Source organism: Rattus norvegicus, chromosome 9 (assembly GCF_021556685.1).
Source record: "Rattus norvegicus strain SHRSP/BbbUtx chromosome 9, alternate assembly SHRSP_T2T, whole genome shotgun sequence".
Lineage (NCBI taxonomy): Eukaryota > Metazoa > Chordata > Mammalia > Rodentia > Muridae > Rattus > Rattus norvegicus.
Window position 1 is genome coordinate 103,373,500 of NC_141542.1, and position 22,406 is coordinate 103,395,905.

Sequence of the window (22,406 nt, forward strand, 5' to 3'; positions counted from 1 at the left end):
TATGGGGAAGCCCTCGGTAACCAGGAACACCAGTAAGAACAATTCATCACCCATGAAAAATGCAGGGACACACGAAAACTGTAAAACCCTTGAGGTAGCCTCCCATGAAGGGTGACAAACAGGGAAACAGAAAGGACAGAAAAACAGAAAACACAGATTCTAAAAGCAGATGTGTGAAATTTTTACCCTTAACATGTTCCACAGTGTGGACATTAAATATTTTTTCCATCAGGTAATAGCTGAGCAAGCTAGATGTCTGTAAACACCGGAGCTGACCGGAGGACAAGGTTAGAACCGGTTATCTGTGAAGAAGGCAGGTGTTCTGCTGGGGTTAACTAACAAAGCAACACAAGTCGGAGGCCTCAAACAAGAGGCCTTTATTGTCTTACAGCCATAGAGGCTCAAAGTCCAAGGTAAGGATCCAATAGGTTTGGCTGCTTCTGAGTCGGTCTCTTTTGAACTCTAGAATTGAAGTGGCTGCCGGTCTGGTTCTCGGCTTGTGGATGCCTGGATTCTCTGTCTTCGTGTGATTTTTCTTTTATGTATGCTCAAACCTGCTCTGTAATAACATTCTCTCCTTAGCAGGCACCAGTCAGATCCCAGCTCATACCTCACTTTATCTTTCCTCTTCACAGAGTACAGTCAGTCACACACTGAGGCACTACCAGTTGGGTCAGAGAGCACCAGCTTAGGAACTGTTAGGTTCAGTTCAGTCCATGATAGTCCAGCCTCCTAGTTTTACTGGTAAGTCCAATGTCTCAGATTTCTGATGGTGTGACGTTGGTCCACTCGCCGTGTTTTCTCTTTTGTAAAACAGAAATGACAAACGGTATCTATGAGGTACGGTTGCTGCTAGAATTATGCAAATTTATGCATATACAATTTTAAAAACTAAGCACAGGGCTGAAACAATGACTCAGCGGTTAAGGACACAGGCTGGACCTGGATTTGATTCCCAGCCTTCACCTGGCCACTCACAACCAGCTGTAACTCCATTTCCAGAGGATCTGATGTCCTCTTCTGCCGTCTGCCAGTACCAGGCAAACCCGTGGCCTACATGTGTACCTGCGAGTGAACACCTCATCCCATGAGATAATAAAATAAAAAATTAAGTGTGAAAATATTTAAAGACATAAAGAAGGGGAACCTGTAAAACAAGGATGGAAAATTTCTGTGGCTTCAGAAGCCACTCTGGGGAGCAGAAGGGTGACAGCCAGTCAATCCTCAATCCTCTGCATCTTTTTCCTTGCTGACAGGAGACAGAGTTCTCATGTAGGAGGGATCATAAGATTCTAGCTGTTGGTCAGAGACAAGGCTTTGGATCCCCTGTGGTAGGAGCTGGCTGAAGTCTTTTTTTTTTTTTTTTTTTGGTTCTTTTTTCCGGAGCTGGGGACCGAACCCAGGGCCTTGCACTTCCTAGGCAAGCGCTCTACCACTGAGCTAAATCTCCAGCCCCTTGCTGGCTGAAGTCTTAGCGTCATGAGTTTAGTTTGAAATTTTCTTCCATCCTAGAGAACACAGATTTTGCAAGAATAAGGTCTCAGCTGAAGTAACCAACAGCCAAGAGGGGAGAAGGCTTGGCTGTGTTTCCTCTAAGCTGTGTAGGAGCTTGCATTGGGAGAGCATATAATTCCTTGTACAATTAAACAGTTTTTATTTTAGTTTTTTTTTTTTAAAGCAGATTCAGAAAACAAAGGAGAAATTCTAGGACTGAAAACATTAAAGGAGATCCTAACTGGGTGTGGCGGTATACATCTTCAATACTAACATTCAAGAGGCCAAGATAAGCAGATCTCTGTGAGTTCCAGGGTAGCCTGGTTTGCATAGCAAGCTCCAGGCCTCCTGGGGCTACACAGCGAGACCCTGTCTTCAAAACAAGATTTGAGCTAGACACTACTTTATCAGGCAGAAAACATAGAAAACGTTCGACACCCGCCACCGAATAAAATCATGAAAATGTAGGAGCCGTTTACCAGGCCGTTGGGAGGGAGAGCACCAGAAGCGGAGGAGACGCGGTGTTCAAAGAAATAACGAGTGGGGATTTTCAGACTTGAAGAAAGAGAATGGGTTTCGAGTTTGGAACGAGTGCTGAGTCCTAGACCAGTTCAGAGGAACTCATACCTGAACTCACATTCAACCCAGACTGCAGCCGCAGGACACCGGAGATAAAAGAACAATCTCAAATGCCTTCAAAGAACTGAGAGATCCCATCAGTCACTGACCTCCGCCAGCCATGCACTGTCCTGTCACCAGGAGGCCGTACTGCACTATCTCCTCTCCTTCCAGAGAGCTCTCTGCAGGCACACTGTCTCTGCCTTGGGACATTCTCCTTTTCTTCTCTGGGCTGCCTCAAGAGGTCCCCCTGACCCCTCTTACCCCCTCATTTCTTCTCAGTGAACCATGGCAATCCGCCTGTATTGTCCCTGCCTCTCTCTGCTCCCTCAGTCCCTCCCACATAATTAGGCGACCCTGAGACTCATCTATGATGCTCCTGCTTCTTCCTTCCCAGTGAGTGTGGTGCTGGCTACACTCGATCCGTGTAACAAATTTTGTTGAAGCGAATTTGGAGTTTATATTAAGAGATTTTAACATAGAAGTGAAGCCCTGGAGTTAAATAAAAAAGACGTTGAGGGAGAAAGTAAGACATACCATAGAATGTGGATGTGGGCATCTCAAAAGGGAATCACCCTCTGAACATACTTGAACACTTAACCTATTTCTCCTTTGGACCTAATATGTTAGATTTGCACATGGAATCAAGCCCATATGCATACGTTTGTTATTTTTTTTTCCCCTCGGTGATTCAGCTAGGGAAAAGTCAATGAGTACCCTTAAGCCATATTTTATGTCCAGGAGGGACCATAAACCTCTTCATGCCTTATCTATTGGCTGGAGATGAGGAAGCTTCAGATTTCCTGTAGCAGAAGTTGGCTAGATTCCTTCCTTATAAGGAGTTTGGTTTGGAATTGCCATGCACTGTAGTGGTGAATTAGTTAAACTGCTTTGGCTCCCAGTGGGTTGTGTGCAGCAGCTGTACCTGCCCAGGAGCTCTCTGGTCGAGAATGAAAGACACACACACACACACACACACACACACACACACACACACTAATTTATTTTGATATACCTTGGCTGGGCACTTCTAAATTTCCCCGAGGCTAGCAAACTCTCCCCTCCTGTATTCCTTTGTTAATGTCTTTTAAAAATCTGTATTTCATCTCTATTACCCCAGACTCAATCAGGGAAGTGCCCTGATTGGCCAGTATCCTGGATCTTTATATGTCAGCAGGCCTTTAAGTTTTATCTTTCTGCTTTCCCATCATGGCTCTCTCCCCCTCTCTCCCCCCAATTCTCTCTCTCTCTCTCTCTCTCTCTCTCTCTCTCTCTCTCTCTCTCTCTCTCTCTGTGTGTGTGTGTGTGTGTGTGTGTGTGTGTGTGTGTGTGACCCTTGCAATCTAAAAGTCCTGTCTGTCTTTCTGCCCAGCCACTGGCTGTATGTCAGTTCTTTATTATCAATCGAAGCCAGCTGGGGGCAGGGACCCTCAGGTCTGGAAGTGTGGCTTTCGGGGAGCTGAAACAAGACAACGCCTTAGAAGCTATCCCCAACATTGTACCGTAGTAGACACGGATGTTGGCCGGGTTAGAATGCAAGGTTTGTGCAGGAGAATGCAGCACCCTCAGAGCTCAGAGGAGGCACTGGCTCTCTGGAGCTAGAGTTAGTTATAGGTCGGTAGGGGTGCTGGGAATCAAATCCCGAGCACTGAGCCATCTCTGTGGATCCTAATTTAATTTTAAAACATTCACATTATCATATTTGTATATAATGCTCTGTGCTTACATACACACACACACACACACACACACACACACACCCAGCTTCCCATCCCCTCCAATGAATGTCCTCTCCTTTCTTCCTAACTAGTCCCTCCCCTACCCTAAAGCCCCCCTCCCTCCCTCCCTCCCCCTTCCCTTCCTCCATCTCTCATCCTTTGGCTCCTAGAGTTCTCCTGTATCTCCTTCACCATGTGATACAGATGTCCCATTTAGGGCTAAGCACTCAGCCGCCACTAAGCTCTTTAACCAGTTGTGGGTCCCTGCTTTTACCATCCCTTTAAGATTGTTAGGGTCAACCTTATTCCAGTTCTTGAGACTGCGCTGTAGCATGTAGTAGTTCAAGGGACATGACAGGGTGGGAGGAGGTGGCAGAGAGAAGCACCAGGACCTTGGGAGTGGAGAGGAACATCCCTCTCCTCTGCCTTGGGTTCTCAAGATCTAATGGCTTGGAGCTCTGCCTCCCAGCACACCTGTAAGTCCCTGGGGTGAGCACAGTCCCAGGAGAACTGGAAAGACTGCTTTGAAAGTCCAGTTCTTCTGCAGTTACCTTGTCTGGGGTTTAAATCAATTGCCTACCAAGTCCCTGCTACGAACACGTCAGAGATCATGTCTCTTACATCTGTGGAGTAAGGTCTGCCTCCTTAAGAGGTCTAAAAATAGGCCAAGCTATCGGGCAGAGAAGGAGCTGGCTCATTCGAATAGCCGGCTTTGGCTTCTTTTGCTTCAAATCCCTGTTCAGGTTAAAAGCAAGAACAAATGGGTCTTCCCTCCCTCACTTGGATTACTAGCTCGAAGGGAACTGCCTTGCCTGGGGACTTGTCTCCACACTCCCAGGGAAAGGATTGTCTGCCGTAGATGAACAGAGGGGACTTGAGGGGAGGCCGAGGTGAATACATCACAGCTGTAGAAAATAAGGAACAGCTGTCAATTAGGAATGGCTCACCCCCCCCCCTCCCCTCAGCAGCCTGCAGAGATGATGGCCATTAGGGCTCTGTGGACAACAAAGTCAGCATTTGTGGTGCCAATGCCCAGGCTTAGCAAACCATGCATCTGTCTGAGTCCGTCATTCCAGTCATCCTGTCTGGGGTGGGGGTAGGGGTGGGGGTAGGGGTAGCTGGGAAAGTGAAAGGAAGGAAGAAGTTATGGGGAAAAGGAAGCTGGGACGGTAGGAGAGAATGCCGGCAGAGCAGGAAAGTCCAGGATGTGCTGCACAGGGACTCCAAGCAGCCACGTGGGCAGAGCTGTCTTTGCTGGCCTCTAGCTGTGGCCATTTAGGTGTTTGTGTGGACATGGGCCCCTGTTTATGCTGTGTCCCTTCCTCTTCCAGACTCAGCTCTGGGTTGCTCTGGGTCCTGTCCATGCAAGCCTAAGGGTGGACCACCCTCAGCCCCCAGGCTGGTGCCTTTCAGTTCTGAAGGCTTGGCTGCCGCCAACTCTTACATAAGCTTGTTTGTCTCTGAGGAAGCTTGGGTAAGGTCCCCTAGGGACAGAGAAAAGTTTTGGGAGTACTGGCTCCTGGCAGCAGAAGCAGAGGGCAGGAGAGACAGAAGGGAAAAGGAGAGGTGTCCCCACACTAGGTGTCTCTCATGGAGATTGCCCCCAGAAAGTGAAAGGGGGTGCACAGAAGAAAGAAATAAGAAATAGCCCAGACCCTACTTCCTGGCTGTGCCAACTGTCAAAGGTTCAGAAAGGGTGTTGGGAGGGGACACACACTGAAGTTTCCAGGTTCTCCTGTCCCAGGACAAGGAACAGCACCAAGGACACACAGTAGGTAGCTAAAATAGTTTATTAAGAAAGAGAAAATTCTGATGATGAGAGTAGGCCAGGGAGCAGGGTTGTGATGGTTGGCATATGCTTGGCCCAGGGAGTGGTACTATTAGAAGGTGTAGCTTTGCTGGAGGAAGTGTGTCACTGTGGGGTGGGCTTGGAGACCCTCCTCCTAGCTCCTCCTAGGATGCTCAGTCTGTTCCTGGCTTCCTTCGGGTGAAGATGTAGAACTCAGCTCCTCCTCCACCATGCCTGCCTGGATGCTGCCATGCTCCCGCCTTGATGATAATGGAGCCAGCCACAATTAAATGCTGTCCTTTATAAAACTTACGTTGGTCATGGTGTCTGTTCACAGCAATAAAACCCTAACTAAGACAAAGGTCAAGAGTCTCCTGATCCTTTGTAGGCGTTTACACAGCGCCAGCCATTCTGGTGGCTGCAGGCATTCTCAGCGCCGCGTTTGTTACCTGTGGCTTAGGTAGGGGAAGTTCTCCAGTCTTTTTATGCCAACTGGCTTCTTTCACAAATCCTGATGTCTCCCCGCATGTCTTTATTCTTCTGTTACATAAACTAACAGTGAAATTGGGATGTGCATGGAGGAGCGCAAGAAGGTAATTAGCCAGGTGGTGGTGGCTCAATCCATCCTTTAATTCCAGCACCCAGGAGGCAGAAGCAGGCAGATCTCTATGAGTTTGAGGCCAGCCTGGTCTACAGAGTGAGTTCCAGGACAGCCAGGGCTACACAGAGAAACCCTGTCTGAAAAAAAGACTTTTCAAAACAAAACAAAAAAGTTAATAAGTCTCATCTGTAATGTCATTAGTTAAAACTGATCACCGGTGGTATTTATTTATTTACCATAAACCTGAGTGTGGCCATGCGTTCCCATAATCTCAGTACTTAGGAAGCTGCAGCAGGAGAATTATGAGTTCCAGGCCAGTCTGAGATGTATTGCAAGCTCCGGGCCAGCCTGAGTTACATGTGAGAATCTGCCTTGAAAAACAAAGAAACAAATGTTAAAGTAAGATTTAAAAATGCTCTGTTCAAAAGCTATGCACTGTGTGTGTTTCATTTGCGGCGCCACGCTAAGTTTTGAGAGTGTAGCAACATATATTTAGTTTGTTGTTTTTTTTAACACGGTTTTGCGCATTTTATACACTTAGCAAAGCGGGGCTCTTTTTGCCATCTTGTATGCTCCTTTCTCTTGCATTATATGGCGTTTAAACAGAACTCCAGCCTTGTCTTCTTAATTTTCTGTGGAAGAGTCTCTATCTGTGATCCAAACTGACCCAAAACTCATTATGCAGCCCAGGCTGGCCTCTTGTGAGGATGCTCTGGCCTGACTCTCCCACATGCTAGGATTACAATTGTGAGCTACCATGTTCAGCCATTTGCTTAGTCTTCTGTACTTTAAAACAGCTCTTCAGGGATCCATCAGTCAGCTGACCAAAAAACAAGCAGTCAAAGCATTGGCTTGAAGAACATTATCTGCCTGTGCCTGTAGGTCTAAGAGGTTTACTGGGGCCGTTCATATGGGCTAGCCTGTGGTAGATGTGGTGGTGAATGAAAATAGTTCTCACACACTCATCTATTTGAACACTTGATCACCAGGGAGTGGCATTACTTGAGAGGGATTAGGAGGTGTGGCCTTCCTGGAGAAAGTGTGTCACTAGGGGTTGAGGTTCAAAAGCTCAAGCCAGGCCCAGTGACTGTCTTTTCCTGCTGCTTGTAGAGCTGGGTGTAGGATTCTCAGCTATGTCTCTAGCACCTTCTCTGCCTGAATAACACTGTGCTTTCCGCCATGATGATAATGGGTTAAACCTCTGAAACTGTAAGCCAGCCCCAATTAAATGAATGTTTTGCTTTTAAAAAAAATTTGTCTTGACCCATGGTGTCTCTTCACAGCAATAGAAAACCACTAACCAGGACAGTGGAGTTCCCAAAGAGAAATCCCAAGTCCACATCAACTGGACTATCTTTCAGAACAGGTTAGAGAGAGCCCAAGAGCAAGAAGATCCAGAAAAAGACATACAGGGGGCTACTCGGACCTGGGAGGCAGACAGGTGAGGCAAGCCTCCAAGGAAGTAAAGAGCTGTGGGTGTGTGCTTAGCTCTGGATTAGAGGACATTTTAAACCTGAGCAGCCAATGGGATGTTATCATGAAAGGAATTTGTATAAAAAATGAAATAAAAGTGGAAATCCAGAGTTGGGGATTTAGCTCAGTGGTAGAGCACTTGCCTAGCAAGCGCAAGGCCCTGGGTTCGGTCCCCAGCTCCGAAAAAAAAAGAAAAGAAAAAAAAAGTGGAAATCCTTTCTCCCTCTTGTCAGTATGAAGACAGGAAATTTTATTTGAAACTGACTTGACTTTAGCTGCCTTTTGGTGTGTCCTGTGTTCACCCCATCAATGTCCTGCAGAGGACTAGAACAAGATGGTGCATGCCTTTGGCTGTGGGTCCCTCTGTGGAATACCATGGAGCCTTGGACATGGTGGGCCCAGAAGATAAGAGTCTATCACCAGGAGATGACATCTACTGGGTCTCTAACCTATCAAATACTAGGTTAAAGATCAGATGGGATATCTGGTCTACCTTCTCATGGATAACAGCCATCTGTCTGTCTGTCAGTGAATGGAGACGCCAGTGCTGCGTCAGGAAGTTCCTCAGAACAAAGCAAGCAAGGTGTTCAAGATCTTTGTTCTCTGTAGGTAGCTGTTGAACAAGAGATGGGGTGAGATATATTTTGGAATTGACATGGCCATGAGAACATGTGTGGGTGTGTTTGAAGGGAAACGGGGAAACTTTTAAAGGCAAAATGAAGTTTCTGGAAGTTATTTCAAAGTAATTCTTAGCTACAAGAATTATTAGCAAAGGTGGCCTCCATCTGCAGTTGGACAGGGTAGCAGTTCTTGCAATATTTTCTGTGTGATTTTGAGCTGGCTTTTTTTTTTTTTTTTTTGGTTCTTTTTTTCGGAGCTGGGGACCGAACCCAGGGTCTTGCGCTTCCTAGGTAAGCGCTCTACCACTGAGCTAAATCCCCAGCCCCTTGAGCTGGCTTTTAAAGAGTCTTTTCTAACCGCTATTGTTGTAAGACCTCAAAGTGGTCCTACATCAGGAGTGCCACCCACAGAGCACAGATTGACAAAGTGACCGCTGCAATAGCAAGAGGGTCTAAGGTTTTTAATCCACATACATGGGGTTGCTCATCCACTCCAGGGAGAGGCAACCCCGAACCCAAAAAGCACACAACTTTTATTCGTTACAGAGGGCAGACTTCAGCAACAGGGTTAGCTGGCCTATTCTCATTTGGTGGTACACAGGACAAAGGATCTGGTCAGGTATTGTCTGGCCTGCTCAAGCGGCTGTTCTTGGCTCAGCTGGTCACTTTCCTCAACCAGCCCTACACCTGGCCTTGGAAAATCTCTGGGAAAGGGCTAAGTTGGCACTTCCCTTAGACAGAGAGGGAGAACTGGGTGGTCGGGCAGGGTCAGGATGACATCTTGCGGTTGTTCTCAGAATTTACCCCAGGGAGGGGTAGGGAGATCAGTTGTTATTGTTTTGTCTTAATTAGCTTAGTCAGAATTGCCTCAATATCTTGATCACCCAAACATTATCATATCACTGGGCATCCTGACGTCAGATGTATCTCTCAGAAGGGTCACAGGTTTGTCATAGGCGACCTGACCCCCAGATGTATTTCTCCAAACTTTGTTTTTACATCTTTGCTTTTCACAGCTATAAAACTTTATTTCTTCACCCTCAGACACTGCATATCTCCTAGTTGGTTTTTATTTTCTTTTTTTTGTCAACTTGACACAAGCTAGAGTCATCCAAGAAGATGAACCTCAATTGAGAAAATGTACTCAGTGGATCAGCCTGTGGGTAAGCCCCGGGGACATTTTGCTGATTAATAATTAACATAGAGGGGTCCTGCCCACTGTTGGCAGGTCCATCCCTGAGCAAGTGATCTCAGGAGAAAGCAAAGTGAGCAAGCCACAAGGAGTAAAACAGCAGCATTTCTCCATGGCCCCTGCTTCAGTTCCTGCCTCCAGGAACTGGAGGTTCCTGCCTTGAGCTTCTGTTCCTGACTTCTTTTAGAGATGGAGTGTGGCCTGAGAGTTGTAAGATGAAATAAACCCCTTCCTCTCCAAGCTGCTTTTGGTCATGGTGTTTATTATCACAGCAATGAAGAAGCACATTGAGAAGATGCACAGGAGTCTGCTGTGCCTTCAGGCTGATGCCCTGTTATTGTCAGGGTTTCACAAAGGGAACTCCGTTCTGATTCTGAGCCCCTCCATGCAGCTTAGGATCTACGTGAGGTTTTCTGTCATCATTTTCAGAGAGCCTGAGGGTCTAAGGCATCATTTGGCCATCAACAGCTGAGCCAGAATGACAACTGGGCTCTACATGACTCTGACCTGCTCCTCCCATGAAAATTACAATTTTCCAAAGCCCAGGAAGTCTATTCCCACTGAGCACATATTGCTCAATGCTTCCACTTATAAGAGACAACTTGACTCACGCTGCCCGAGGTCATCACTGATTCAGGAGTTCTTCCAGACTAATGAGAGGTGGTATCCTAATTAGGCCAGGGCTGGGCCCACACTGTGACATGATCCCTGAGGGGTGCCTTGTCAGATGAGTGGACAGCAAATAGGAGGACTCCTTTTAGTTTATATAGGCGTGAACTTACTGGGAAGCTGAGATTGGAGTCAAGACCTGGGGACTACAGTAGCCACAGAGACCTTCTAGAAACCAGATTCCCACTGACTCTGTCCTTCCATGACCAGAGCTCTCTGGATCCTGCTTGGCACATACTCCTGAAGGTATGGTTCATCTTGAATTGATTCACATGTCCCTCTGTTGACATAAACAGGAATTCTTGCTGCCAGGGTGTCATGTGAAGTGATGTCAAGGTATGTGGTAAAGCTTCCAGTGGGAGCAGTTTAACTAACTAACTAATTAACTAACTAACTAACTAACTAACTAACTAACTCAGACCGACTAAAGAAACGAACTCAGAACAAAGGCACTGGAAATCAACACAGACCTCTTTACCCTTCCCCATAACTACTGCAGTTTGGCTGTACCTTGGGGTCCTTGAAGGTTTGAGGTCCTGGAAGGCAGGGGCAGGGAGTGGTCGTTAGTGTTTTCTGGTAGACAGAAGGTGCCAGGCTATATGTTATCAAGGATCACCTCGAAGAGAGGAAGTGAACCAGAAATGATCCTAATCTCTAGCTTTGCAAGGTGTGTGCCAGACTGGGCCCCAGCGGGAATGGAAGAGAAGGCGGCAGGACCTTGGGGTGAGTGTGTGTGGGGTGTGTGGGGTGTGCAATCCATCAGATCCAGGCTCAGAGCCACATGCCTCCACCACCTGAGGCTGTGTACTCATGGAGAGCCACCTACCACCTTCCTGACCTACTTTTCAGCTTGCTCACGGCTGTTATAGAACACCGATGCCTGCTTTCCAGGGTGTGTGGGAGAAGTGAGTTTCCTCATGGAAGATAATCTGAGCTTGGTGGCTTCAAGGTCATAACAGTTTCAGTCAGCCTTAGGTAGCCTCAGGGAGACCCAAATAAAATTGTCGTTCCATGGTCCTTTCTGATCATTGACGATTTCTTGCATTGGACATGTTGGTGCCACCTGTCTCATAGCTGGTGTACTGTAGTAAGGCTTGGCTTACACAGAGGCCCCCGTCTACCATTTAGCCTCTCTGGATCCCATTCAGGCTCATGCACTGCTGACAGAAGGGGCCTCACTTAGCCTACTGCTTACTATGAGGAGAGGGAAAAAACGTCTGTCCAACAATGATCAGTCTTTAAGGAGCAGACTAAGTCCAGAATCTGAGTTTGATGTATGGTGGTAGAGTGGAGAGGCTCTGTGTGGGTGGGTGAGGATGGAGATCAGAGGTCAACCCTGGGTGTCATTCCACATGGTGAATGACAACTTTACCGGTGACGCTTCTGTGGGCTAAGCTTAGCTGACTAGGGAGTGGCAGGGATCTGCCTGCTCCTGCCTTCCCAGGGATGATGACAAAGGAGCCCATCAGTCTTGGCTTTTCACACCAGTTCCTAGGTTTGAACTTGGGTCCTCATGACTCTACTTCGAGCATCTTATTGACTGAGTCATCCCTGCAGCGTCAGAGTTCTTGACTCTCGACTCAGTTCTGTATCCATTTCATCGGCTGCCTCTGTTTGGAGGCATAGCTGTGCCCAGGTGTCCCAGAGGGCCCTTGAGACTTCCTCGGTGCAGAGAGCATGGTGTTCGGAAGCACCCTTGTGCTCAGCTGGGCCACTTCACTGGTGACTGTAGTTCTGAGGTCTACCACGTGAGGGTATCAGGAGGATTAAATAATGAGCAAATACTTGTAAGTTATAAGATTTGTAAATACAATTGACACAGATTCCTAGAAAATATTGGGTACTTAGAGAATAAACACAAAACATTTTGTGAAGACCAGCTGGGTTGATGATGATGACGATGACGGTGACGATGTCAGTGTCGATGACGATGGCAATGACGATGATGGTGACAATGATGATGACAAAAGCAGGGGTTGGGAAGTTATTGGTGTGTGTGCGAGTTTGGGCTGAGGCTGTGGGTGAGATACCTCATGCTGACCTGAAAGTCCTTTTTCCCGATTTTTCCCATTTCTGGGCTCAGTCCCGTCTCTAATATACAGGGCTTGGCTGTTTAGAGAGGTCAGTGGGACTAGCTGGTATCTACTAGATACCAGAGAAGCTGTTGCCTCCACTCCAGCTTCTCTGCACAAAAGGCCTCACTCTGAGCGTCGTGGGCTTGCAGGGGGTAGGGCATCTGTGGCTCAGATGAAGTAATTGCTGTCAAATGCTCAGCCAGTCCCTGGCCCTGGCGAGCACCATATCCATATTGGCAGTAAGACTGACCTTTTCATCCCTGACCAAATATCCACTCCATCAGAACAGGCTTCTTGGCCTATTTTGTTTCTGATCCACCTCAGGTTCCCAGAATACCGCATGGGCCTGTGACAGGAATGACTGCATTTGTTGCCATCTTTAAGGTGGCCAGACACTAAGTGAGGAATCTAGAAACTAGCCATGGACACTGCGGAAACCAGGACCCAGCTTCCCACATAAGCACTGACCAGGCCTCAGTCCTAGTTTCTTTCTGTTGTGATAAACACCGTGACCAAAGGGAGCCAAGAGAGGAAAGGCTTTATTTAGCTTACACGTCCCCATCATAATCCATCACAACCGAAGCAGAGGCCCTGGGGGACATGGCTTTCCTGTCTTACTCAGCCTAATTTCAGGACTCCTGTCCAAGCCATGTAGAGAGAGGCCCAGGTCCTCCCACATCAAACACTGATCAATCACTTGCTCTCCTCCCCAGACACACCCTCAGGTCAATAAAATGAAGGCAATTCCTCTGTTGAGGTCCCCTCTTCCCAAGTGATATTCATCCGTGTCAACTTGACATAAACTGAGCAGCACATTGTCCTGGTCTGCTCACGGTCTGCTGTCTCAGTCTCTAGGAGACACCACCACTACCACGTTGGTCATTATTGTCCGTTTCATCCAGATGCTTTTGTCCAATCTCACATGGAAAATTGCAGCAAGCTCATCTGTTCTCTCTCTTTGGAACTGAGAAAGAAACTTCCTTAGAATTAATTAGATTAGATCAATGGCCTGCCTAAAATTTGCCTCTGGGCTAAAATCTAACTTGTGGTCAATAAGACCATGCAAAGAGGGTCAATGTCGTTAGCTACCATCAAACACAACAGGAAGTACACTGAGGTATTCCTGCACAGCCACTAGGATAGCTAGACTTGAAAATTCAAGTGCTGGTGACAGTGAAGGTGTGGGGGATAGGGACTCCCTCCACACCCAATGTGGAAAAGATTCAGAAGTAAATCTGGTAAGGTGATCTCCAAGAATGCTGAAGCTATGTGTTAGATCTCCAGAACTGTCCAGCGTTACACATTACATGAACCAGACAGGCCTGTAGTCCTACTACTTGGGCAATGGAGGTATGAGTTTAAAGTCATCCTTGGTTACATATTGAGTTCCAGCCTAGCCTGGGCTACATATAAGAGAGCTGCCCTCAAAGTAATAACTAAGTAACTGTATAAATAATGAAGTTCTGCTGCATGAATGCACCTTAGAAATGACATGCTAAGAGAAGGAAGCCAGCCATGTGCTGGGTGACTGTACTTGTATAAAATGTATAGAAGAGGCAAAGCCAGAGATAGAGACTAGACTGGTGGTCTCCTGGGGCCATGGTTGGAGTAGAGAAGAGTGACCGTTCACATTTACAGAATTTGTTGTGGGGATTTATGCAGTGATGTCTGCATAGTCTCAGGATGGGCCTTTGAAATCACAGAATGGCTCTTTGAGAAGCTGAATTGCATATTGTGAGATACGAGGCATCCCTTTTGAAAATGGAGAGTGGCCCGTCACTGTAGAATGGATCAGTAGTCACTAGTTCTAGCCAGAGGCTTCATCCCTCTCCCAGACCCCATCTTCTCCTATCTCTACACCATGAGCGGCCGCGCTTGTCACATCACTGCCCGTTGGTCTTGGGGTTTCTACTCAACCCTTGCTGTTGCTCTAAGTCACCTTTTTCCTCTTTGAACCCCAAGGACTAGCTCATAGTCCTTGTCTGGTTCCTCCTGACAACAACTCTGGCCCCCTTTCTCTGTCTCAAGCTGCTTTGGGGATGCCTACGCTAACTTCCCACGTTGTATACTGAAGGCCAACTCATTGGAATGGAGAAAGTCTTGGCCTCAGGAACATCCTAAAATCAAAAACCATTTAAATCTTATTATATGCTACTGAAGAATTTTCATTAAAGATCAGCTTTTTGGCCCTTGATCAAGTTTCTAAGACACAGAAATGGCATCTTTCTCTTTGTCTTTCTTCTTTTAATTGTATTCAATTCTTTCCTATTAAATTTCATGACAGTTATGGCCATGGAGCAAGATTACAGTTTGCAGGCTTAGACTTTGTTTTGTTTAGTCTCTCCTTTTCTGAGACTGTCTCAGTGCAGCCCAGGCTGGCTTCGAATTCCAAACACTCTTCCTGCCTCAGCTTCTCACATGCCGAACCGCAGCCATGAGCCACCAACACTTCAAGTCTCCATTTTAAAGCAAAGACTTATCCCCACTTTTTTTTTTTTAAGAACATTCTTTTTTTAGCTGTCATCTGCCCTTCTAAATTTTAGTCTGCTGCATTGTCCCAATAACATTCATCAGACTTGAACAATAGGATGGTTGACTACACCTCTCAAAACCGGTAAAAACAAGTTTTAAATGATCATACATTACACGGTAGAAGAGTGTAGGAAAGCCCGTCTCCTGCTTGCTGACTCCGCACTTTTCATTTCTTCTCCCTGGGGTTAAGACATGGGGAAGAGTTCATAGGAAGTTATGGCTCCCTTGGCAGGGTTTAATGGAGGTTTCTGAAGTCATTACTCTTAGCAGGATAGAAGGCGGCCAGTTCGACAGAGAGGAGGGTAGTGGGGTGGTGGGGTTTCTGAGAATCTTAGAGTTACCTCAACATATCCTGAGGGTCTCACTTCAAGGCAGAATGTGGGGGTCCATCTGTTCTTATGTTCTGGGTAGATAGGTCATCAAATAAAGCCTTTGTTGAGGATAACCTTGGCAAGTGGTTCTCTCAGCCAAGGGTGGTTACTCTGGCTTAAGAAGTTAGCTCTGGGGGTTGGGGATTTAGCTCAGTGGTAGAGCGCTTGCCTAGGAAGCGCAAGGCCCTGGGTTTGGTCCCCAGCTCCGAAAAAAAGAACCAAAAAAAAAAAAAAAAAAAAAAAAGAAGTTAGCTCTGTCAACTCTTTGTCAACCGCAGTCGGCAAGTTATCCCCTGCCTTCCCTGTTCTTTTCTGCAAGTACTTACATCGTTGTTCATTTTCTCACATCCTGAGCCTCCCCTCCCCCGCCAGTCCCATTAGTAGGCAGAGCCTATCCCTCCAGATGCACAACCACCCCCTACCTGCCTCAGGGTGGCACCCACACAGTGAGGGAAGCTGGTTTACCAGCCTCAGGCAGCTGAGGGGAATGGAGGTATTTTCTTTCTCTTTGGAACAGCTTTCTAGGGCTCTGGAGTTATAAAAAGGCTCCCACGTGTCATTCCCTGACAGTCGGACAGCTGCAGAGAGCCACTTAGCAAGCTCCTCTACTCTCCTCAGGGTTAGCAGCTGAAGGTTGTCACACATCTGTTGTGAGGGGAACTGGTTATGGCAGGAATCTATACAAAACCCACTTTTTCGATTCTTGGGTAGAAGACTGCCAGGACGCTACAGCAGCACTGGCGAACGGTATCTTGGGATATGGGAAAGGACACAGAACCCTTTCAAAGGCCAGGCTACCCAGACAGGACTCAGTTTGCCAGTCAGATGAGTGCCACCTGTATTGGATGACTCTGGCCCTTGTCACAGGTATGACAGCAGATGATGTGTCTTCTCTTTCTGCCCAGATCTCAGGCCCATGGAGACCTGCCCCGTCCTCCAGAAAGAGACGCTGTTCCACACAGAAGTCTATGCTTACAGAATCCCTGCTCTGCTCTACCTGAAGAAGCAGAAGACCCTGCTGGCCTTTGCAGAAAAGCGAGCCAGCAGGACGGATGAGCATGCTGAGTTGATTGTCCTGCGAAGAGGGAGCTACAATGGAGCCACCAACCATGTCAAGGTAAGGCATGTGGCTTACCTGGGTTGGCTCGACACACACCCATGTGGTCCTGGGTGCGGTGGAACCAGGCGTAAATCTCACCGAACTCAGGGGCAAGGCTATCCCTTGGTAAATAAGATGTAGGTAGGATCTAGGGAACTTAGGAGAGATCTAGAAACCCATCCAGGGACAGGGTGACAAACAGGCTCCTGTACCCAACCCAGATCTCTTGGGTTAACCAGCAGCAAGTCTTGTTGGCTGATCATGTGCTTCATCACGTGACTGACTGAGTTTCCTGGCATCCTTGAAAGCCCAAGGGAAGAGCAGTTCACTGTCATTTAACAGGACATTAGTTACCTTTGAGGGTAAATAAGCTGGGGTCTTAGGATCGGGCAATGCTCTACGTCCTCATAACATTACTCTTATCACAACTACATGATAGTCATTCAAAGTATGGCATCAACATTTATTTTGCCTGGTGCATAATTATCATACACTTTCATGACCCTTGAAGCAGATGGACCTGAATTCAAGGAAGACCTGGGTCCACTCCTTATTCAAGGGCTGGTCTTAGGCAACTTGGCTAACCTTTAGGCCTCTCATTCTTGAAATATGAAGAGCTGAGGACGCTTCTTCAGCATCGGAAGATTAGGCAACACAGTGGGTGGCATCCATCTTTTGGTGTGGTGTCTGTGCTTAGAGTCCTGCACTGGGACAGCTAATGAAGATACAGGGGTGTCCAGTGTGGCTGTGGCATACATGACATAGCAGTGGCAGCAGGGAAGCTCAGTGTGAAAGCTTCAGTGTCGGAGTCCATCAATGCAGTGTCCTAAGTAATGATACTTCATTTTCTTTGCCTTTTAAAAATGCTAGACCAGCCCGGAAGAACAGACGGTTAGGAATGGTCCCTACCATAGTTACTTATACTTTTTTTTTTTTTTAGATAAATCACATTTATTTGCTTGTTTATCTGTACCTGCATGCATTCAAGTGAATCAGTTCTCTCATTGGTCCTGTTGGCCCTAGAGACTGAACTCATCAGGCCTGGTGGCATGTACCCTTACTTGCTGGACCATCTGCTGGCTCCTGAGTTACTTTTGTGTCTTCTGGGGTCTGTCGGGCACATTGTGGATGCTACGCAAATATCTATTAGTGGGAATCAAAGTAACAAAGCCTTCAGGGAGAGAAGTGGGGAGGGAGATTGGGGCGAGGGAGGGGGATGGAGAAAGGGAGAGGAACCTGACTCCTGCTGCTCCTAGGGGTGGGTAATTAATGGGTATAGTAGACCCTTCGTAGCCTTTGACACCACCCCTAAGACACACCTGCCCCGTGGACCCCCAGTTTAGCTTCCTGTCTTTGTCACCAGCAATCTCAAGTTTATGTTTCTCCTTCTCCTCTCTCCTTACATTCAGTGGCAACCTGAGGAAGTGGTGACCCAAGCCCAGCTGGAGGGCCACCGCTCCATGAATCCATGTCCCTTGTATGACAAGCAAACAAAGACCCTCTTCCTTTTCTTCATTGCTGTCCCTGGGCGTGTATCAGAACAGCATCAGCTCCAAACTAGGGTTAATGTCACACGGCTATGCCGTGTCACCAGCACCGATTATGGGATGAACTGGAGCCCCGTCCAGGACCTCACAGAGACCACCATTGGCAGCACCCACCAGGACTGGGCCACATTTGCTGTGGGTCCAGGGCACTGTCTGCAGCTGCGGAACAGAGCTGGGAGCCTGCTGGTACCTGCTTATGCCTACCGGAAGCTGCACCCTGTCCATAAACCTACCCCCTTTGCCTTCTGCTTCATCAGCCTTGACCACGGACGCACGTGGGAACTAGGGAACTTTGTGTCTGAGAACTCACTGGAGTGTCAGGTGGCTGAGGTTGGCACTGGTGCTCATAGGGTGGTATATCTCAATGCTAGGAGCTTCATAGGAGCTAGAGTCCAGGCACAAAGTCCTAACGATGGCCTGGATTTCCAGGACAACCAGGTAGTAAGTAAGCTTGTAGAGCCCCCCCACGGGTGTCATGGAAGTGTGGTCGCCTTCCACAGCCCCACCTCTAAGCCAGATGCCTTAGACATGTGGCTGCTTTATACCCACCCTACGGACTCCAGGAATAGAACCAACCTGGGCGTGTACCTCAACCAGACGCCACTAGATCCCACAGCCTGGTCAGAGCCTACCCTGCTAGCCACGGGCACCTGTGCCTACTCAGACTTGCAGAATATGGGGCGTGGCCCTGATGGGTCCCCACAGTTTGGGTGCCTGTATGAATCAGGTAACTATGACGAGATCATTTTCCTCATGTTCACCCTGAAGCAAGCTTTTCCCACAGTACATGGTGCTCAGTGACCTCATTGCATGTGGCTTCCAAAGGGCTTCCTGTGCTTCAGAACACCCGTCTCTCTTTCCTTCCAGCATCCTCTGGACTCTTGAATCCAGCTCTTGGGTCTGTTCCTTGGGAGTATACAGAGAGTTTGGTCTCTTGACTCTTAGCAAGTTTTGTTCTTTCAGCCTCCGAAAGTGGGTTCTATTTTCAGCCCAGAAATCAAAGGAGCCTGACTTTCCTCAGCCTGTATGTATAAAGGCTGCCACTCTGCATGTTGGCTGTCACTATGTTAGCTTAACCTGCCTGTTTCCCCATGCCTAGTTTTTGGATGAATATTAATAAATTAATTATCCTACTCAGCCTATTTCTTCCTGGAAAAAATGTTTACTGAGTCTCTGGGGAAAGGATGAGCAAAACATATGAGTTAGCAAAGATGTCCGTGTGTTGTGTGTGTGTGTGTGTGTGTGTGTGTGTGTGTGTCTGTGTGTGTGTGTCTGTGTGTGTGTGTCTGTGTGTGTGTATGTGTATGTGTGTGTGTATGTGTGTGTCTCTGTGTGTGTGTGTCTCTGTGTGTGTGTGTCTGTGTGTGTGTCTCTGTGTGTGTGTGTGTCTGTGTGTGTGTGTGTATGTGTGTGTCTCTGTGTGTGCGTGTGTGTGTGTCTGTGTGTGTGTGTCTGTGTGTGTGTATGTGTATGTGTGTGTGTGTATGTGTGTGTCTCTGTGTGTGTGTGTGTCTCTGTGTGTGTGTGTGTGTCTGTGTGTGTGTCTGTGTGTGTGTGTGTCTGTGTGTGTGTGTATGTGTGTGTCTCTGTGTGTGTGTCTGTGTGTGTGTGTGTGTCTGTGTGTGTGTCTGTGTGTGTGTGTGTCTGTGTGTGTGTGTCTGTGTGTGTGTCTGTGTGTGTGTGTGTCTGTGTGTGTGTGTATGTGTGTGTCTCTGTGTGTGTGTGTCTGTGTGTGTGTGTCTGTGTGTGTGTGTGTGTGTGTGTGTGTGTCCCTTTGCCAATGCTTTAGAGTAGACAGCATCAGAACACTCTGTTGAACCAGCTAAGTCATTGTGTTGTACTCTAAGGAATGTTCTAACAAATTAGCGCATTCCTGCTTGGCAGCGGGAAACAACACTTCTCAAAACTCAAGCCTGCAGGCCATGTTCTCTGGGTACCTCTAGAACACGGTCCCTTCCTGCCTCCTCCATCCACATTCTGGTGGCATCCAGCAATGGCTGCCATTCCTCGCAATTCATGTAAGCATCACTATCCTCCTTGGACCATCTTTACATGGCTGCCTCCTCCTGTGCCCTCCCCTCTGTCACTCAAGGAAAATGCTGGTGGAAGTAGAGTCTACCAGATAATCCAGACTCAAGTTATAGTAGCAGAGGCTGGGCATTAGTTGCGTCTTGGAGGCCCTAACTCCACCCACTGCAGGCATGGTTTTTCCATGTAGGTGGTATGGCTGAAGGTAGGAAGGTGGTTCTGATGGATCAGTGAGTTTAGAAGAATCTGGGGTGGGCAGGGGTGGAGCTGTTCGATGCATGTTGGAGTTGTAGGGCTGCTTTGGGGTACTCAAGCCTGTGGTGATAGGAGACCCCCTAGGGATGCTAGGTTAGCTCCTATGACAAACAGCAGAGAGAAGGCTCTCCCAGGCTATCTCAAGGGCCCACTGATTGAGGAGTCTGACATCTCTCTGATACCCCAGGACTGTTAGAGGCCCTTTGTGTTCAGAACCTTGTATCCTATGGAAGGTTTGCTGCTGGTCTTACCAGACCCTCCTTAATCACCCCAGTGATACTAGGCACAGATTCTTATAACTGAGTGATATCTTTGGGCAAGTGTGGAAGTCAGAGTGTGTGTTTTGTTGGAAGAGGGCAGTAGAGCCGCCTATTAGAATGTTCTCTCTCCTTGTGAGGGTTTCATCCAGCCAACTAGAAGGAAAACTGGGTTCCTCTGTTTGGAGGATTCCCATCTGGTGTCTTGAAAAGCATTCAGAGTAACAGGGATAGGTTCTAGGCTGAGTGCAAGATGGAGGGCTTAGAAGGCAGCCAGGAAGACTCTGGAGATGATGAGGGTAGATGAGCCCACCATATACTATCCAAATCCAGACACTCCGAGAGTGCAAGGGGTCCTAACAATGATTCCTCCAGTCAATAGATGTTACCCAGGACTATTCTCCTCAAGCTGGGAGAGTGAGGGGAGCCATTTGTTGAGACTGAAAGGCATTCCCTATGCACTGCTCAGCTGTTAGAACTCCCTGGGGAGCTTTGCAATAGTTCTGATGCCAGGGTCTCCCCTGGTCCTACTGATCCAGAATCAGCCCTAGGGCCCAGGGACTGGTATTTTGTCAAAAATCTCAAGTTACTCTAATGAACGCAAGGATTGCCCTTCTAGTTTTAAATACAGATGTCAAAGTCATCTAGTTCGGAGTTCTTTTTTAAGGCAAAATTTGATTTGGTTAAAGTTGAACAGATCCACTCACCAAAAGACACCATTAAAAGAGTAAAATCAAAAGTTGTCAATAGGAAAGATCTATTTATGACACACATATTTGTCTATAATGCAGAAACAATAAGAAAACCAACTGGTCCAATAAAAGTAGGTAAATGCTTTGAGCAGGCCCTTTCCCATTCTAAAGGTTGCTAAACACACAGGAGCATGCTCACCACAGTATCGGTCCTTGGGCTAATACAGATTAAAATGTAGACACTAAAGTGATGAGGGTTTTAAACGTCAATAGTGGCAAGGACTGGCAGGGCTCTGGACCACTGGAGCATCTGTACCTCTTTAGAAGAGGAGTTTCTGGCACAACCACTTTGGAAAAGTGTGAGGTAGGAGTCCCCAAAGCCACACATGCTGACCTTTGATGCAGTGATCAAGTGATACATGTCAGAGAAACGAGGGTCTGCAGCCATCAAAGGTGGGAAGTCTGTCTATAGCAGCCTTAGAGACAGTGGACCTGGAAGTAACCCACGCATCAGCAAGACTGAACGGACAACTGGCGTACTATAGGACGATCAAGGAACGAGCTGTTACTTCACACTGGCGCGGGTAACTTCCACACAGCACACTGAAGGATAGAAGCTGACACAGAGCATACTTGACAAGAAACTTCAATTCCTATGGGTACAGGCAAAGAAATGTAACTCTAATAAGTCCGTCAGAACACCGGGCACTTCCGATGAAGGAGCTGCTGCCTGGAAGACAGGAAAAGAGAGAACTCTGGCTCCATGAAAGACTTGCTGCTCTGCCCGAAGCCGCTTAGGTAGTCAGTTCCAGAGACTAGTTCTGTGATCTGTATGAGGCCAGGCTGGAGAGCTGACTGCACATATGTTATGTTCTAATGAAAAGGAAGTTAAAGTGAACAATTTAACTTCAGCGGTGACTTACTATACTGCATTTTAAAACTCCGGGATGAAATTCGATTTATTTTTATTTTGGAAGAATTTTAAACTTACAGAAAAAACAACAAAGATGGAGAAGAGCATCCTCATGTACAGCACACCCAGTTTCCCCTCAAGTTGAAGTCTTACATAACTACAGCACGTTTGTCGGCTGAGACATCTGCACTGGTGTGAGATTAACTAGACTCTGGACTGCATTCTGATTTCCTCAGTCCCCCACCCCTACCTCCCAGACATTATTTTTACTAGCTCTGGCATCCAAATCAGGATTTGTTCTCTATTTAGTGATAGAGTTTTTACTATAACGAATCTGTGTCCTTGGAGATGCATACATACTCAAGTCCAGCATGCTCTGCCCTCCCTTATCTCCTCCCCCACACCAAAAATTCCTTAAGCAAATAAATTAGTTAAGAATGAGCAAATTGCAAAGAACGTGTGC

General features: G+C 47.3%; 1 protein-coding gene and 1 long non-coding RNA gene across 15 annotated transcripts in view; one reads left to right on the top strand and one right to left on the bottom strand.

The window, feature by feature from the left end:
- Neu2 (neuraminidase 2) overlaps positions 1-18,935 on the top strand; it is an 88,564-nt gene extending 69,629 nt beyond the window's left edge. For 5 of the 14 annotated variants that reach the window (XM_087564975.1, XM_087564972.1, XM_087564974.1 and 2 more), the window contains 2 exons: positions 16,058-16,269; positions 17,661-18,935. In XM_087564975.1, coding sequence (XP_087421101.1) covers positions 16,069-16,269; positions 17,661-18,599 — 1,140 coding nt within the window. In that variant the 5' untranslated portion in view covers positions 16,058-16,068 and the 3' untranslated portion in view covers positions 18,600-18,935. 14 annotated transcript variants of the gene reach the window in all.
- Positions 12,771-15,589, bottom strand: LOC148003830 (uncharacterized). The gene is made up of 3 exons (XR_015629726.1): positions 15,123-15,589; positions 14,891-14,960; positions 12,771-13,213 (listed from the first exon to the last, which is right to left on the bottom strand). It is a non-coding gene; the product is annotated as an uncharacterized LOC148003830 (long non-coding RNA).
- Positions 18,936-22,406: the final 3,471 nt, after the last annotated feature.